At 36.0% G+C, this 19,415-nt stretch overlaps 1 protein-coding gene across 3 annotated transcripts in view; it reads left to right on the top strand.

Moving 5' to 3' along the window:
* Positions 1 to 19,415, top strand: part of Trhde (thyrotropin releasing hormone degrading enzyme) — a 354,397-nt gene that overhangs the window by 236,303 nt on the left and 98,679 nt on the right. For all 3 annotated transcript variants that reach the window (XR_005975732.1, XM_041665934.1, XM_041665935.1), the window contains exons 7-8: positions 4,376 to 4,441; positions 18,338 to 18,403. Coding sequence is in view for 2 of the 3 variants with exons in the window: in XM_041665934.1 (XP_041521868.1) it covers positions 4,376 to 4,441; positions 18,338 to 18,403 (132 nt within the window). In the remaining variant the exon portion in view is untranslated. The remainder of the gene's footprint in view (positions 1 to 4,375; positions 4,442 to 18,337; positions 18,404 to 19,415) is intronic.

Here is a 19,415-nt window from a genome sequence, read left to right on the forward strand (position 1 = left end):
CTGCATGTCTGCAATCACCATCTCTGTTCAATCATTATTTCTTAGAACAACATTTTCTCTCTGTATCTGTATATACTTTTTAAAGGCCAAGGGGTTAGTCCCTTTAGTCCCAGTACTCAGGAAGCAGAGGCAGGTAGATCTCTGTGAGTTCGAGGCCACCCTGGTCTACAGAGTGAGTTCCAGGATAGCTAGGGCTATACAAAGAAACCCTGTCTCAAAAAACCAAAAATAAACATAACATGAATGCCTCATGTTCACGTGATTTTAGCTTCATTCATACCCACGGGATAATAAAATAGTTCCTTCCTAATTGTTACTGACTAAATTCCTCTGTTAAATATTATTTTCCTTGAAACTGGAAGCACAACTCCCAACCGTGTCTTCCATGACTCTACTCTTACCCACGTTGCTTTCAGCTGTTTGTTATACTCTGGTGTCCACCTTTGCTTTTAATTTAAATTCCTGAGTGTTTAACCTGACCACTACGGAGAAGACTATGTGATCTTCAGAAAGCCCTATGGGTTCCATTTTCTGTTTCCTTCACTGAAATAAGAGCACATTTCTCCGGCGTTCTTACCTACTCCTAACCATGTTAGTGTCTCCAGCTATGTCTTCTCCTGTAGCTTGTTTCTTTGTTTCATTTCCTCTCTAGTCCTGTGCTTCTAGACCTATTTTTAAAATTTCATATTTTCCAAGTGATTTCTGTAGTTTAGTTAACTTTTTCTAAAGTATTTTTTTTTTTTTTTTGATTTTTCGAGACAGGGTTTCTCCGCAGCTTTTGGTTTCTGTCCTGGAACTAGCTCTTGTAGACCAGGGTGGCCTTGAACTCACAGAGAGCCGCCTGCCACTGCCTCCCAAGTGCCTGAAGCATTTTTTTATCCATAGCTTCTAATGTCATCTTCTCCTATCTTAGACTAAAATTCAAATTTACCTCTGTCACATTTGTTAAACTGCCTAGCTACCACTCATTCATCTTGCTTGTTTCTGGGTGTCTTGTATCTGGTTATCTGGGGTATCATCCTTAAGCTCTCCCCTTTCCAAATACTTTAGCTCTGCAATCCAAACTTTTAAATTCTGCTTTAAACTTACTTCCCGCTCAATCCCCCAATATGTGGCTTCATGCCTTCCTATCTGTATGACCTTCTCTCCTTCAGGTTTCTCCCCCCTCACCTGTCCCACTTTGTAAATATGATTCTTCTTACATTGTGTCGATGGGGGCTGAATATGTTGTCCACCTTTGAGGCAGAACCCAGATGGTCACTCTTTAGATCCTTTAGCCCCATAGGAATGAGCTGTACTTACATGATTCCTATTTGTATTCTGTGGGATAGTATAGAAGAAACTACCAACTCACTAAACATATGCTAAGGAAATAATTGAGTCTGGAAGATTACCTTCTCTTAAAAAGTGATTACACATTGTGAAAACATACCAGTGAAACAATAAAGACTATCTCCTTGATGGATAGCTGGTGCTTAAGAACACAACGTAACTGCCATGTGTGCAGACAATTTCTCTCTTTGTCAACTACTATTGAATTAAGGGAGCTTATCTTAGCTACCTGCAGGAGAGAGATGTGCTAAGTCTGAGGCAAGGAGGAGGCCTTTTTCTCTGTACATAGTCAGTGCCTCTGAAATCATTAGGTGCTAGGATTATTACAAGGTAAACCAAAATAAGTAAATAAAGGACAGAAGAAAACCTACTAAATGATGATTGAGTTTTTAAACCTCTTACTGTGACATATCGCTTATGATATTCTAAGCAAATCAGTCAGTTTCTATAGTGTCTCTCATGGACCTTGTTTTAGAAAGTTATGCTGACTTCTCTTAAGAAATAGTACGATTCCTTTCCATAAATCTCTTTAAGGTACTTAAGAGTCCAATTCACTTTCTCACGGCTGGAATTTTCAACCACAAGTGATTCTAGGTTGCCACATTATAAATGAGGTTAGCTTGACGAGTAAATATTTTCAAATTCAGGGAAACGTGATTCAGCACTTCCTTTAAATCAGAAGCATGTGGGGTGACTTTTAGTGTGGCCTTTGTTGCAGCCATGTGTAGTAAGTGTCCTGTACACTGATTAAAGAACACTTGGTCAACTCACCTGACACCTCTTTGCAAACTTCATTAAAATAGACGTTTAAAAAAATTAGCAATCTGCAGAAAAGGTCAGTTAAATATAGAAGATTGTAGACTGCTCCAGGCAACATCAAAATATCCAGGCAATAAGTTTTCTGAAATGTAATTGAGTTATAGGATATAACAATAATGAAGAGTTGCGTTATTATGTCTTTTGCATATTGGTTATATTTCTACATCTTATTTCTGAGGCCCCTGCTCCAGCCTCCCTAAGACAGGAAAACAGGCCCATTCTTTATGATCACAGAGTACTCTTTTATCACTAGTTCATGCCAACTGATAGTTTTTATAGCCTGACAAGGGACCAAGTCATCATTACCTGGAGGGAATCACTTAAATCATTTGAAGATGGCTCTTCTGCTCCGATGGGAACCTGGAGCCGACTGTCTCACAGTCTCTCTCTCCCCAGGTGGCAAGGGTTAGTGTTGTTGAAGAACTGACAGATTTTTCCCTCAGGGTGGGTAGACTAGATTGGAAAATACATAGGAGCAGAGTTTGTCAAGAAAATTCAGGGAGCAGAGCTGATGCGTTCTAAAGGGGAGTCTCACCTGCTCCCTAGATTGAATCAGGAATGCTTATGTTTTATGGACTTGTACAAGTGTGCGGAAGACAAAGAGCAAGAAGCAAAACAATGTACATAGGAAGAGAAAGGAGTGGAAGATGTGAGAGGGAGAGATATCCGGAGGGGCATAAAACTTCATGGTTTGCCAGCTCATTTGTTGAGATGATAATAACATTCTCATTTGAGGAACAAGTTCTTCGGGGAATTGAGATTTTCTTTTTTTAAGGCAGTTCTTTAAGGATGATTGACTAATGGAATGAGAATATTAGATTGCATCAAGGTTCCAAAATTAAAGGGGATAGTTTTAGTGTTAAAAAGTGGAAAATCACGGATGAGTTGCTGGACTGACTGCTGCAGGATGGGCAAGTTGGATGAGGGCTGTAGGGTTCTCTCCTTGAAGAGGATACCCCCGGTGCATGCTTTGAGACGCCACAGCCAATCTCATCAGCTGTGAGATATACCATTAATAAAAGTTAAAGCGACACTTTGGAGAAGGTGCTATTGCAGTATGTGCATTTGTAAGAGTGGCGGAGGTTATGTAGGTGCAAAGGAGTTTCCACTAAACCTAGACTATCATTTATACTTAACCAGTCTCTCCTTGCGAACCCTGGAGCAGCTCAGTGTGAACTGGTGACTTCTAGAAGCTAACTTAAAGTTTCCATACAGGTTTGTGATCATCCTGGCTTACCGCTCATTACTCGGATTGCTTCAGGTTGATTACTTTAGGAACATTTTGCACGGATTGCATCCTATATTTATTATGATGGTAGTTCTCAGGTTTTCTAATTTAATATTTTATTACTCAAAAAATATTAACCACATATCCTTTCTTACATATAGATACATATAACTACATCTGGTCTCTCTCAGAAATGGATATGACAAAAATATTGAGCCAAACTAAAACAACATTGATGGCTCACAATGTCTTTCAGGCCCAGTTTTAAACTCTTCTACACACACACACACACACACACACACACACACACACACCACACACTTTTTAAGATATGTAATATGCACACATATATACTACACTTTATATACACATAAGCATACATATGTACACACTAATTATTTAAGTCTCAAAACTGTCTCGTCTCACTGAATGGAATTGTTGGTAACTCTTTGTTGCAAGAGAAGAAAATAAGAAATGAGAGGTCTAAACCTTTGCTCTGGTAAAAGTGTTTAAAAAGTGACAGAGATAAATTTTGAACTCAGAAAACTCGATGGCTTCACACTTCCTTCTTCACTTTGGCTGTGGAGCATTCTCACTTGATTTAGTTCAGTAACCACCTATGGTACCTGCAGATTCTATTTTCACTTGAATATTTCTTAGCGTGGGTGTCCTTATGTTACCAGATCATGTTTTTTGAGTATAAGTTCCGTGATTTATTAAGTTTATCGTGTACCATGTTCGCAAAAGTATTTATTATTCCTAATTACAGACTGTTCTGCTGTGTCTGAGGGATTTTAACCTTGAAGTAGTAGGTTTTGATCCAGAAAACATGTAGATGTATAAAACATGGAATTTTCAACCGTTAAGTGAGATATGATTTTATGTTTTTCTCCTTGAATGTTTTCCAAGTAGAATAGACTGAACAAAGTATTGTTACATGACACCGTGAGAATCAAACTTGCTGAGATTCTTCCCTTTTCAATACCTTTCCCACAGGGTGCTGCTTTAATTAGAATGCTGGCTAATTTTATGGGCCATTCGGTTTTTCAGAGGGGTTTGCAAGTAAGTAACATTCTATTTCCTCCGACCAATGTTTTCTTGTCATTATATTTATTTTCTGGTTATGTCACACTTTGGAAAATTACTAATATCAAATTGCTTCTTTGATGAGAAATTTAAGAAATGCTAGGCAGGCTTGGTCCTTCAGTAAGTCACAGGACACTCAGTGTAAGGTCTGTCCATTCTCAAACAGGTGGACAGTTAATTTAGAGGTGTTTAATTGGCATTGACGCACTGAACTAAGTTTTACCAAACTTCAGAAAACCTGAAATTACTTACTGTCATTGAGATGCTTACGTAATATGAAAACAAATTGTTGGCTTTACATAATCACATAATTGAGAAAACTTTGTGCCTGTTTCTCAGTTATGTATGGTCTGTTTTGTTTTATTATTGGTGTACAGAGTTGCTATTTGTCTCAGTGAAAATAAAATGCTTTTATTTGAAAGAGATGAGAATCATTTTAAAAGAAAGGAGATAATCATGCGTTTTTCATTTTGTTGTTATCTCTTAGAAGCCCGTTCTTTTCTAATGTGAGCAAGAAATGAAGTGGATAGGAACAGAAGGGGAAGTGGGAAGGAACTAGGAGGAGTAGAGGGAGGGGGAACTGTAATCAGAATATATTGTATGAGAAAAAAATATGTTTTCAATCAAAGAGGAAAAAAGAGAGAAAGAACAGTGGCATATAACTGCATTTAAGGTAATGAGTATGAAAATGTAAGAAAGGATTTGTGTAAAACAAAATTATTAAAAATGCAGAGCAGATAAAACAATAAAAAAATTAGAACATTGATTCCATTGAATCTGCTGGAGTAAATCACTCTCTTAGTCACTGTGATTGATGAATTATTTATGATGCATTCTGCTACTTAGAAGTGTCCTTTAAAGTAAATTGATGTTCACCTGAAATACAATTATGCTAAGACAGAGAGAGCAATCAATCTTATCTGTTCTTAGTAAGCTTTTCATTTTGAAATTTAAATAAACCGCAATTGGGATTGGGCCATATTTTTGTAGTAGAATTCTATCTTTATCAGAAATAAACTGAAAGATAAAATACAAAGGCAAGAGTAAAATTTGACACAAAAAACTCTAAATTTAATGCAACAAATGAAAGGAGCCTATACATTTGTTGGAAAACAATTTTCCTTATAAACTACTTTTGCAGATTAGTTTTAGCAGGCTTCGAAATTTATTGTAATCAGCCTTTTTTCATTACAGACTTTCTCAGAATACCTAAATCCATTGAACGTATTTGCTCAAGTTGTAGGTTCTATTTGTTGAGGGATGAAGACTCCATTCTGATCACATAGTCGAGAAACCCTTTTTGCTTCACCTCAAAGAATGCCCTCCATGAATATAAACCTTCTGGAGAAATGGTTTTCCTTATCCCTACTGCTTTGTTTTCCCTACCAATTTTTGTAACAAGACAGTTTCAGAAAATATCTAAGTTTTCATGAGGTCAATATAAATTGAATTTGGACTCCTGTTGGCAAACTGATATGAAATCATTTTCTGCATACAGTTGTTATTACTTCTCTTCAACTATGTACATGTATATGCTCATCAGATTGAGTGACTTTAGTAAGTTATCTGGGCAGAGTGTTTTTGCAGCCTTTTCCCATATCCTGTCATGTTTTCTATGGTATACAAAACATATTATTTTGAATATATCTTAAAATCTGTTTTGCTGACTCTGCCTCTTCAGTGTTATCTGAAATTGCCCAAAAAAATTGAAATAAACTTTTATTTGAAGCTAATGATAATACACAATTTTGGACTTCAACACTTGATTTTGTTAATTTTCAAGCAAAGGAGTCTATGTTTGTCAACACTGCATTCCATTTGCCTCGTGACATCTCATTGATCAGGTGGATCTGTATCCTTCAGTGCTTGGTCTGCAGCTTCCTTTATTTATACTTATCACTCAAACTGATTTAGTGTATCATCAGCAGTTTGGATTAGTTGACACTAGATCCTTCTGTCTGGGTGATAAATTATCATCTCTTGTGCATGAAGATGTATGTGGTACATTTTGGAGATGACCTCCTGAACAGACACTTCATGTCATGATGCTGAGTGTTGGGAGAGTTCATATTAATAAGCCCGCCATTCACAAGGCTCTGGAGAGTTTTACTTTACAAGTTGGTGAAAGGGCTATTCTGGGATGTCAGCATTTACCTCTGAGGAAAAATCTATTCATTGTTTTTACATTAACCATGGCTATTTCTGTGTTGACAAATGAAAGTTTTTTGTTTGCAAATAGATTATGTTCATATTTACTGGCTCAGGTAACCCCAAACTGCAAATGAGGTGCGTTTTCATATGCTGTTATTCCTTCTTTCCTTTCTTTTTCTTTAATTCTTTTTGCATTAAATTTTTTCACCATGTATTCAAGTGATTCCCTTAACTATGATATGATAGCAAGCTATGATATCAGCTTCTTTTTATTATCTAACAAAATCTGTTTTTTTATGTCTGTATGGGTTATTCTAAGGCAAAAATATTTGCAAAAACGCTATGTGTAATTTTTCTAGTAGATTTCTAGGTCAGTTTATATATTCATATTTTCTTAGATAATATTTGAATAGAGTTTCAACAATACTTTACATATCACAGAGTACTTTGTGTGGCAATATGTATTTTAAATTTCAAACTGATGATATATCACAGCAGGCAGGGATTCTGAAACTTTTGGAGAAAAAAAAAACTTGTTCTGGGATATTTGATTGCACTGTGAAACTCTGAGTCTGAGTTAATAAAATGAACTTTGAATCAGGGGGTGGAGCCAGTGAGTAGTTGACAGGAATTAGTCCTAGAGAGGATGGAGGAGCTAGGAATACAGATAGACTCACAGGGAGGATAAGAGAGGGACCTAGAGATTCCTGAGCCTTTGTGGCAAGGGATGGAAAGAAGAGATGCTCTCTTTCTGAGTCTCCAGGCAAGAAGGAAGGTCATCTGGTTGCTTCTTGGCTGTTCTGGTCTAGGAGGTTTTCATACCCTCATCTGACTGCTGACTCTTTATTGGCAAATAGAATAATAGAGTTTAAGCCTACAGTTGGCATCTGCAGCCAAGCTGCTGTGATGGCTGGTGAAACACCTGCAGGCCACAGAAGGTCTTTATGTATCAGTAGATTCGGGAGCAATTGCTAAGCTGACAGAAAAAGGACAGAAAACTTTTGTTTTTGTTCATTATATAACCTATAAATAAGCTATCAGACAACAAGGAGAAAAATTAACTGAATAAAAATGTCCAATTGCAAGGAAAGTCTTGATGTTTTTGGACATCTTATTTCTTTTGAGTTTACTTAAATGTTTAAATTGTTTAGTTTTTCATGATTTTTATCAAGAAATGATCTCAAACCTCTTCTTTGTAAACAAATTGTATTCATAAGTTTAGATTAGTTGATAATTTTGCTAATTATGTTTGAATTGAAAGTGGAACATGCCAAATGAACCTAATTTAAACTTTTTTTGTTTTTGATTATATGTACCATTCATAAATAATATATTTCAAGACACAGAAATGATTATATTTTTGCAAGCTCTACATATCTACTGTTAAATATAATCCATTACACAAAATGATAGCAGGCAGTTTGTGGGAAGCTTGAGGCAATAGAATAAGTGCTGAGAAATAATTCTCATTTCTCTTAATTAATATTCAACCTCCTCCAAGCCATGACATCTCTCTTGGCCTCCCGCCTTATTGCGAAACCAAATTTTCCAGACCTTTTCCATCTTTCATGCTTCCTAAATATAGGATTTATTTAGGACGGTTGATCAGTTAGGCAATTTTATTTGATATTTCGTAATTTGGGGCAGCTTTTTTAATTTGATGGAAGCATACCATTAGCTGCATGTACAAAAATGGCTTTCTGTCCTTGAGCTTCCTGGGGTCTGCTGAATGTTGTACGGTGTGGCCATCACTGTGTGCAGTAATGCAGCTGTACCAAACCAGATGGGTGCTGCTCTGTTGCAGCTTTTGCTATTAATGTGTTTTAATTTCTGGTATGAAAATCAACCTATGTTTTCTTGGGGTTTAAACCACTTATTTACTTTCCTGCTTTGCTCCAGATATTTAGTATTTTTTGTAATAATCTATGGTTGTCTTACATGATATTTGCTAATGACTTTTTGAAACTTGATGATTTCTATAGCGTATGATATGTCAGAATTTCTAGTTGTTCCCCTTAACTGTGGAATTGACTCTATTTACAGTGTTCTGGAGGTAGTCTTTGAGGAGAATTAGCATTTGCCTTGTTGAGTGTTAATATAGGAAATTCAGACAAGGGAGGGACTTATCTTCTCAAGTAGGGGAGCTGTTTTTAACACTAGGCAGAACTCAGGGGATTTAGACCTTTGAAGCCTGTGTTCTAATCCTGCTTGTCATTTGGCTTCCTTTCTGTACTCACACAAACACAATGAACACATGTATTGCTATCATGCTGCTATCCCTTATCAATGCTGCCTCCTTTAAAAATCTAACAGATAGGCAAACCCTTGTCGATAGCTTTCTTTAAAGAGGTAGATCCATTTCTTAAAGGGCTAGCACTTATCATAGATAAACCAGCTTCAGTTTTAATGTTCATATTGAAAATGGATCATGGAGAAAATCAAATACAAACTTTTCTATTGTCAGATTATGTCTTTCAGTTACAAATAATAGATGTTGAAGATGTTAAGTTCCCACACCTAGCTCTGTTCTACCCTATCAGGCCAAACCAGTTTCTTTATTAACCAATGGTATTCACACCACACAGAGGGGAATCTCACATCAACTATCACTTTTTCTTTTAAAACAAAATAATTGTATCCTAAGGATCTGAGCCTGAAAGTATCATTCTTCATGTTATTATGAATTGACATCAGGTAATTAAATATATATATTAAATACACACACACACACGAAAGATCATTGTTATGCCTGATGCAAACTCAAACCCTAAAATCCCTGTCAGAGTGAGTCACCTTCCGGCTCAGCCAGTGAGAATAAGTCAATAACTTCTAAAATATGTTTGAATAGAGAAAGATTTCTCTTAATTAGTATTTAACTGCTCTCTTCCATAAGGTAACCTACAACCTGTTTGGCTCCAATTATCAGGTTGAAAATTGCTTATGCAAATCAATGTAAGCAATGAGGTGTGGAGAAAAACAAAAAGGAAATGTCATTATTATTGGTTCGTGCTCATAAAATTATGATAGCTCGAGGGTAATGACAGGCACAAAGCCATGGTGATTATTAGTAGCAACAACACCCTTAATGACATGTTCCCGTGAAGTGTTATATGTAAGTATGTGTATTTGAGATTTTTATTTGAGAATCATGGGCTTATGTATAGGTGTATTTCCTCCCTTGCATTGGATTTGTAGACAAACTGAAAGTTAGCCATCAGAGCCGAGATGGTACACTGAAGTTAACTCCCTCCTAAAGAGACTATAAGCATACATATCATGATGAAAGTTGAATTGCTCTTAATGTAAAATTACCATTGACACTTCACCCAAATGTGTCTAACTCCACTTACAGGCTTGTAAAGGTTTAGATACTCCGTAAGCGTAAAGCTGAATATTTCATAATGATTACTAGTGATCAATCAACATCATATAATACTGATACCATTACAAGTTTTTTAGTCATTGGGTCTGCCTTCACCAACATTTAATTTGTCAAATAATTAGCTCCGAAGCTAAAATGAGTAAGTACATTATCAAATATATGTATGTGTATTTGTAATGCATGGAAGTCAGAATTTTGGTTTCTTAAATGAAACAATATAACTTTTAAAAAGAAATGAAAATCACTACTCATATTTCTGAAATAAGAGGAAAAAATTTTGTAGTCATCAATTTCACTTAAAAGAGACAAATCAGTTTACAATAAAAGGTGCCACCAGCATTTTCTTCTCATTTCCACAATTATACTTATAATCCATAATTCATGGTCACATAACTTCAGTAGAGCTGAGGAAAATCAGTGTGGTCTACCTCAGGACCGGAGGAGCCACATAAGACCTTGTCCTTTCTGATTGGATGGCCTCTTCTGCCCTCACCTCTCCTTTCCTTTTTTGTCTTCTCTTCCCTTTCCCTTAACTTCCTCTCTTGGCTGTCTCCAGACATTTTTCTTACTTAGCTTAAAGCATAGAGTTCTTTTATTTGACTCTGGGACACTTCTTTTGGAGGAAGGATCAAAAACTACATTAACTCTTCGCTTTTTATTTTTTAAAAAAACATTATATTTATTTACTATCAATTTTACTATTAAAATAAACAGAATTTTTTTATGTAATAGATATTTTCTAAAATTTTTGCATGTTACATTCTTTATGGACATTTATCAGGTAGTTTATTATGTATGGTTTTCGGCTGAAGAAATCAATGTTTAGAGAAAATAGATAACTCCTTTGATAATTTCTAAAAGCCACATGTCAGGTAAGGATTAGCATGCATTCTTAACTAGATTTTTCAGTGTATAAACAATGTTTTTCCTAGTTGATTGAATTACATATTCTTCTTTGTTGGTAGCTTGTTAATGCCATGGATGTGTGACGAAAGAGTTGGAGAGTCAAGACACACTATGCTCATGTCTGCAACCACTAGGCATCTTAGGAAGACACAATGCCTATTTTTGTAAACTGTGGGCATCTTGATTTACAAAAGGCAGTGCACTTTTTTTTTTATCTGCCAGGATACACTTTATCTATTTTTGTGAGCTAGTGATGGTCAGAGCCCTTTATCTGGGCATTTAGAAAAAAAAAAAAAGCATTTCACAAGCTTGAGTTGTGCCAACAGATTCATTTTATGTCTTGGTAATATTTCAAGCTAGCAGCAACAGCGAGAAGTGGGTATATTTTAGTACCTGGAAACACCCCTGTAGAGTATTATATTTACACAATTTTTGCTGACAGGCATAGAATCCCTTCAGGTTGTTCTGCAATGGAGTACAAGTGTAGCAATGACAATATTGTAACTCATAAGACTTCTGCTTGTAGGCATTGGTATTGCGATCCATAATTGCTACATAAGAGATATTTGGAAACCAAAGTGGTGTGGGTATAGCTATTGTCTATAATTTAAAGTGGCGAAACAAACAAAATCCCTTTTCAAATGCTGGCAGGTTGTTTTGATTTAAAATACTCTGTGGCATGCTATATTTGACAACCTATTTTAAAAAATACTAATTTTTCCAAAATTTGCATTCATTAAACAAGGTGATGGATTTTTAAAATATGTAAAACACATTTGTGGTTCCTGAAAAAAAATAGCTGAATATGTGTCTAGGCAAGCTGCTTCTGAAGTAAATTTAGGGTAAACACACATTTTAATTTCTGACTCAGAATGGCATGCAAACAATTATACTCAACTATTGTTCTTATATTTCCTCAAATAGCTTTATTTTCTAAACACCTAACTTTTTCCCCTATATTTTAAGCTTTATGTGGATGCTTGAAATTCTTAATGGGACACAATCAGTAATGGTTTCTCTCATTCTAGAATTCAGCAACAGAGAAAATTTGAATTATTTCTTCCCATCCTTGGCTCTTGTCCATAAGAATTAAACTACAGGCATTCCTTTTGTTTTTGTATAACACTTTTTCCCTCAATTTTCTGCTACATCTGCTCATTTTGTCTCATAATATCCAGGAAAGTCTGAAAATATTAACTAAAACTAATACCTCAGTCTATAGTGCAGTTTTCTGTTTCGTTTGACTGTCTATGATAGTTCTAAGGGTTCTGTTTTTCTCAAGGTTAAGGTTTTGAATATATGTTCTGAAATATATGAGCCAGACTCAAATGAGACTGCCCACCTCTTGCTGTCATTGCTATGATGGGAACATTTGATCACCTTTGTTGTTCAAGATCACTTGAAAATCACCTTATGCTATCTGCTTAAAGTAGTTAAGTTCATAGGACAGTTGTTCCCAATTTAAAAAACTCCACTCTAATTTAAATCAGGAGCAGAAGGAGACGGAGCACGAGCAAGGAACTCAGGACCACGAGGGGTGCACCCACACACTAAGACAATGGGGATGTTCTATTGGGATCTCACCAAGGCCAGCTGGCCTAGGTCTGAAAAAGCATGGGATAAATCCGGACTAGCTGAACATAGCGGACAATGAGGAATACTGAGAACTCAAGAACAATTGCAGTGGGTTTTTGATCCTACTGCACGTACTGGCTTTGTGGGAGCCTAGGCAGTTTGAATGCTCACCTTACGAGACCTGGATAGAGGTGGGCAGTCCTTGGGCTTCCCACAGGTCAGGGAACCCTGATTGCTCTTCGAGCAGATGAGGGGGGGGACTTAATCGGGGGAGGGGGAGGGAAATGGGAAGCGGTTGTGGGGACGAGGCAGAAATCCTTAATAAATAAATAAATTTAAAAAATAAAATAAAAAAAAAACTCCACTCTAGATGCTTAATTTAAGTCAAAAGCTTTAAAAAAGTTTTTGTTGTCAATTTGTGTACACACCATTTGTGAAACTTTCTGCCTTTTCTTATATTCATTTGTTTATCTTTAGACTACTTGTCCGCCAATTTTTTTAAGTGCACTCCTCATTCCCTATATTGCCTATCCAAAACACAGTGAAAACCTACCACATTTACAAAATAGTCTTGCACTTTGAATAAATTTTAAAATATAGTATTTATTTACTGTTTAGTGATCCCCAAAATGATCATTGAAACTCTGCATTTGCTTTTTGAAATCATCTATATTTGTTGATATATTAGACATGATTTTAGGTTTCAAACAATATAATAAACTATGGCAGATATAAGGTGACACAAATTTATTAAGAGGACCAAAAGTGATCCATCACATTATTGAGAAGGATGGACAAACAAAACTCACCAAAAAGTTATAGTGAAACGTAGAATCATGATAAATTCTAGTGTCACACCCTTAGGTGTGACCCTCAGTTGGTGTCATTAGCATGGTGGTCACTCTGTGCTCAGTGCCGGCTTCTCAACACAAGCTATGGTCTCTCTGCTTCTCAGGCATTTCACATTGCTTCTTTAGGATTCACAGTTCTGTGCTGAAGCCTCCACTTGTTGGAGGCCAGGACACATGCTTAAACTTTAGGTGCCAGGGGAAGTGAGAGGGAATATTTAGCATTTTGTCCTTTCCATTTCAACACAAAGAGGGAGTTCTTGCTTTCCACCCACATTCCACATTGAATTATTGCCCCCATGGAGTTCAAATGCTGAAAAGCTAAAATGTGACAAATGCTTGTGAATTTTTTTTTTTTTTACTGGTGTAATTTTTTTCTGATAGAAAGTAACAATATCCAAAACTTTTTCTTCGGCATCCTTGTCAAGTCTTCAGAAAAACCAAGGGCTCGAGATTGCCTGACGTTCTAGAGAATATTCTGCCCCTTGTTGTCACCCAGGTCGAAACTTGAGTGGCTTTCTTCATCAAAGAAATGTACACAAATGTGCCTGCTCTATCCAGAGATAGCCCACTGGGTTTTCTTATCATCAACATCCTGCCTTAAGTTCTCATCCCCATTGCCGGTCATTTGCTTTAGAAGACCATGATTTCCCTGTGCATGAAACCAAATGTTGCTCCCTTAAGCTGTATTACCAGTATTTTGCCAAAACCCACAGCACGATTTGGTTAATTGATTAATGTTGGAAATGAGTTTGCTGCAGGGTTTGAGGGGAAACTTTATGAGTTTTGGAAAGAGTCCCATTATGGGATGCTGTCTTTCTCCTTTGTACAAGTTCTGTCTAAAGGCGATGCTTCGGATTGTTGTTGCCATCCAGCTACATAACTGAGGACGAGGCTAAGACATGTATAAAAGCAAGAGGCCTCAGATCTGCTCTATCCCTAATACAAAGGAAGGAGTTTCCCTATTTTTAAAAGTCATTATGCTCTGGACAGTTTGCTACTTAAAGCTCCAACCAGAGAAAACAACCACAAAGATTTTATTGGACCATTATCTATATCCCCAGGAATAAGTCACTTAAATTGCTAATTCGCCATCCAGTCTTGTAAAGGGACTTACTAAGAGGACAACAAGTTTTCTGTAATTATTTTTACGTCTTAGATGATAAAAAAGGAGTACTTGTGCTTTACTTCCTGAGCTCCATCTCTTTCCTTTAACTCTTGTCATTTTTGTCTAATTGTCTTTCATATATGACATGCCATGAATCATGTCACATGTTAAAAAAGAAAGTAGAAAGTTGTTTCAGATATAGCAATTCAATATTTTGATGAAGTTAAGTTTATGACATATATTTGAGAAGTATTCACTGAAATAATGAGGCATGCCCCATATCACTATCTTAAGAGAAATAGGCCCAATAAATGCAAATTAATAGCTGCATTATCAGTATTAACAGAGGACCATTCTGCACATTGAGTGCTGTATCATAGACATTCATGATGTGGGTACCAGGCTAAGAACAGGTTGTTGGTTAAACAGTAATAAAATGGTTTTGACAAGTTCCTTAAATCCTTGCAATTTGCATAGATAATGTGGGCAGCCAACAGTAAACAATGCAACATGCTATGGAAAATGATCTTAAATAACACAATGAATATCAATCAAAGAAAGATAGCTCAAAATCAAAAAAGACATTGAAGTGGGCAGGGAAAGATTCCTGGGAGGTATTTATCAAAAGTTAGTTCTGGAATATAAGCTGAATTTAAGCAGTCAAAAGAGAAGCTAATATATAGGAAACTACATGAACAGAGAAAAAAGATGCATTCGGCATATTCTAAAACATCAAAGTGTCTCAGATGAGGCGCTAGAACATCAGGAAAACAGATGGGTTTGAAGGGGTATATTTTTAAGTTACATAAAGGAGTTTGGATAGTATTTAGAGCATATCAGCAGTTCTTGGTAGAGATTATAACTCAAGGTGAGTGAAAAGAGACCTTGTTAGTGGAATTCTAGGCAATATTCAGGGGAGTGATTGTCAAAGAAGTGAAGTGGAATGGGAGGGTCTAGGGGGGATGCTTCTACCACAAACCATCATATGGATGTGGGGGAAAGAGAGGCACCAATCTGACTTTCTAGTTGAGGGGATAGAAAATTGTCATTGGAAAAGGTTACCCAAAAGAGCTGCTGTTGAATGGCTAAAAGCTCCCAGACACATGTGATTCTCATTGTGTCTGCAGCACACTGTAATTGCTGGCTGTCGGTAGGCAGTTGTTTGCATAGTTTGTTTGTGATTTGGGTATGGGTGACAGTCATTGATGTCCAGCCTTTGATTTGTTATATGATGATGTGGGGTTAATCAAATAAGATAAAGTATAAAGAACTCACACTGTGCCAAAATCTTGGTTAACTTATTTTACATGTGTTTCACCCTTCCTTATTACTACTATACTTTTCCTTATTTTGTCCACTTTTCCAACCTATATATAGCCTGAAGATACTTAAAAAATTATAGAAAAATGTACACCTCAATAAAATCAATTTAAAAGGTTATAAGTGATAATACATACAGAATTCTTCAGTACTCTAACATTGTTTTATAACTACATGTGGTGTGCTTTTCATTATCTTTATCTTATAGATGTGAAAACAGACAAAAAAAGAACTTAAATATGGTGGCTTGTTCATAACTTATATTTTATATAGATAGTGTTGGACATTAGATTTGATTCCAGACTTGTCAGGTTCCCATTTTACTTTAAACTCCTGTACCACGATGCCTCTCTTCCTCAGTAGATCTATCAAAACTTACGCTTATTGACTACCTTTTAGATTTTAATCCATCCACATTATATGCCATTTCATTGCTTGTTGTTTCAAATAACTCTATTTCTTAAATAAGTAGTGTGCAGTACCCATAATTTTTTAGATGTTAACACTAAAACATTCAGTGTTATATAATAATGCCAAATGATTGTCTTACATAGACCTGAAGAAAAACAAAGATTTTGATTTTGGATTCATATATCTGAGATTTCTATATACATTGCCTTAAAATTATGAAATAAAATTAAAGTTTTATTAATTACATACATATATTTGAACGTATCTTGCAAAATGATAGTTCTGCCATGACATCTTCAGGGTCATTCATTGAAGTAAGTCCTGTACAAACACAAATTACATCCAGGTTTTGTGAATATTCTTAGTAAACTTTCTCCTGCCAACCTCTCCTCAGCACCTACAAAGCCTCTTGGCATGTCTGGGGCTTTATACTTTTGGTGTTCTATGAGATGAAAAATTAATTGTTGGATCACATAGTATTCTTTGCTTCTCCTTGTAAGTGTTCTAGAAGCATGGCCCACAATCGAACCAAATCTGAGTGAATTTAGCTTAATATGTTCAGTAAGATCTTAAAAATCATATAAGATACTTTTTAAAGTTCTTTTGAGAGTTTCATGTGTGATTTCATTATATGTATATTATTTCCACTATTCCCCTCAAGCTCTTGCCTTTCCTGTAAAGCAATAGTAAGTGCTATTATATACCATGATCTATATATCCCTGAGAGCCATTTAATGTTGCTCATATACACATGGATTTAATGTTGACCACCTGGGACTGGATAACTTATCAGACATGCTGCCTGTATCTATTCATCTAGTGGTGTAGTTAATTCTGCATTCTTCCCAAGTTCTTTCATTTAAATGCTGAAAGAAATAAGGAAAAGGAAGAAACTGAAAGCTGAACTCATTGTTTAAAACCTATCTCCCCATACCTCTACCTCCCTTGACCCCCTAAAAGCAAACAAATCTATCTCCTGTGTATATGTAGACCCAATTCCCGAAGCTTGGATAAATCTGCATTGGCATTCACATTGGCTATAATTAATTGTATGTCTGTACTATGCTTAATAATGTTATTCATAGCACCTGATGATGAAGTTGATGAAGTTGAACTTGTGGTTGCTAAGTTGGGGGTTGGACATCACCTCTCTGGGCTTATGATTAAGTGAGAACTGTCATTTGTTCTGCTGTGAATTGCCAAGAAAATCTGAATCTGTCACTGGGTCTTCCATTTATACTGAAATTTCCTTCTCTGATGTTAATTATCTTCAAAGTGCCAAATTCTTCATACATTATTGAAAAGTCAACAACTTTTTTTCATTTCAAGAACTTTGGTAAAAATATTAGAAATTGTATCTTCTTTCCTACATATTGTTAGGAAAATATAATTTTAAATGTAAGGATTTCTTCATTTTTAAAATACAAATCAGTCCTTTTTCTTCATTTTTGTAGTTTGAAATCAGAAAAAAAATCAGATGCTAATTATCGTGATAGCTGTCATCTTGATAATGAGACAGACCACACTTCTTAGAAAGGAGTAAGGTGTGAATCAAAGTGTGTAGATTTAATCACTAAAGGAACATAATGAGAAATGGAAGACCCTAAGCCTGAAGTTGAGAAACAAACTTAGGAGGACATTATTATTATTCTTAGCAATGTGTGCTTCCAACTACAGAAATAAGTATCCCTTTTCAATTGTCAGTATTTCCTTTGCATAGAGCAACTAGAGAGAGGTTGGAGAGTGGGTAGTTCCCTCTCAGTATCAGCATATGTCACCTAAAGAATTTTTTTTGAAAGAGTGTTTCTTTTTGAACAATTGAGTGGGGTGATTTTGTTCTGCATATTTCGTTGCAGAGATCATTTTGCCCTAATGAGCTGATGTTGACCAACTCAGTCAGAGTATATCCTTGACCTTGGGAATCCATAACGTGTGATTATAACTGTGACATCATTGTTAAGCAATTAGGATTGTTTGGCGATTTTGGATATATTCCCTAGTTAAACATTTTGGGAATATTTTAAAATGTTATTCTCAATCATTTTGCTTGTCTCCTTCTTTTCTTTAATGCAATTCCACATGTTGAAATGGTTAATTGAATTGAGAAATAAATGTGTTTACTGGTAATTGCTTAACCTTTGAGTGGTAATTACAATTTTATATTCTTATAGGATTATTTAACTCTTCACAAGTATGGCAATGCAGCCAGAAATGATCTCTGGAATACATTATCAGAGGTAAAGTAGAAAAAGCAGAAATATCAAAGTGTCTGCTTGAGCAACTGAACTTCATTTATAAGACATTAACTTTTATGGACATGGACATTTTATATTTGCTTTCTATAATTCCTCTTTTTTCATGTTGTGGGGTGCTTCATTTTTATATAAGATAAAGAAGAGATTTACAATTATTTGACTTAAAATGTTGGTTAAAACACTTTGTCTGTGCCATTGTCCTTGGTGATATGCAAGGTGGACTGGCCTTGTGGGAGCCTAGTCTATTTGGATGCTCACCTTCCTAGACTTGGATGGAGGGGAGAGAACCTTGGACTTCCCACAGGGCAGGAAATGCTGACTGCTCTTAGGACTGGAGAGGGAGGGGGAGAGGGAGTAGGGGGAGTGGGAGGGAAATGGGAAGAGGGGAGGAGGTGGAAATTTTTAATAAATAAATTAATTAATTAAGCAAAAAATACCTTGTCTGTTTTGAAAAATGACACTGTTTTTAATGAATTGATAATTTCACAGATGTTCATATTCTAGTTGGATCAGCAAATCTACCTCCATCCTCTCCTTAAATGCCTTCCCTGTTTTCCCCGTCATGATTCCATCCCAAGTTCAAGGGTTCTTTTTAAAATCTCAGAGTCCGCTTACTGCAGTCAGTATGTGGCCTGGTGTGGATCATCTCTGGGATGTAGACAGGCTGCATAGCACCCTGGGGGCCACGTACTTTAAAAATATTTGACTCTCCTTCTCTCACTAGTCACCAATTGCCAATAGTGCCTCAGCTAAAAGTGGGGCTTTGTGATCTCCCTCTGCCGGCTACATTGGCTGGCATGATCTGGCACAGCTCTTAAATACTTTTGAATGATGTTTTATTGTGGTATTATAGGTTCATGTTCAAATGAGAGATAGTGAACGCTTTAAAAAAATTTACTATATGATAGTAGAACCTATCAGGAAGGCAAAATGATATAAAAATACTTGTAATAATAACTTGCATCTTATGTTCTCCTATGTAAAAAATTTTAAT

The sequence above is a fragment of the Microtus oregoni genome, unplaced genomic scaffold, assembly GCF_018167655.1.
Source record: "Microtus oregoni isolate MIOR12 unplaced genomic scaffold, Mior012 000001F_ref0000356, whole genome shotgun sequence".
NCBI lineage: Eukaryota > Metazoa > Chordata > Mammalia > Rodentia > Cricetidae > Microtus > Microtus oregoni.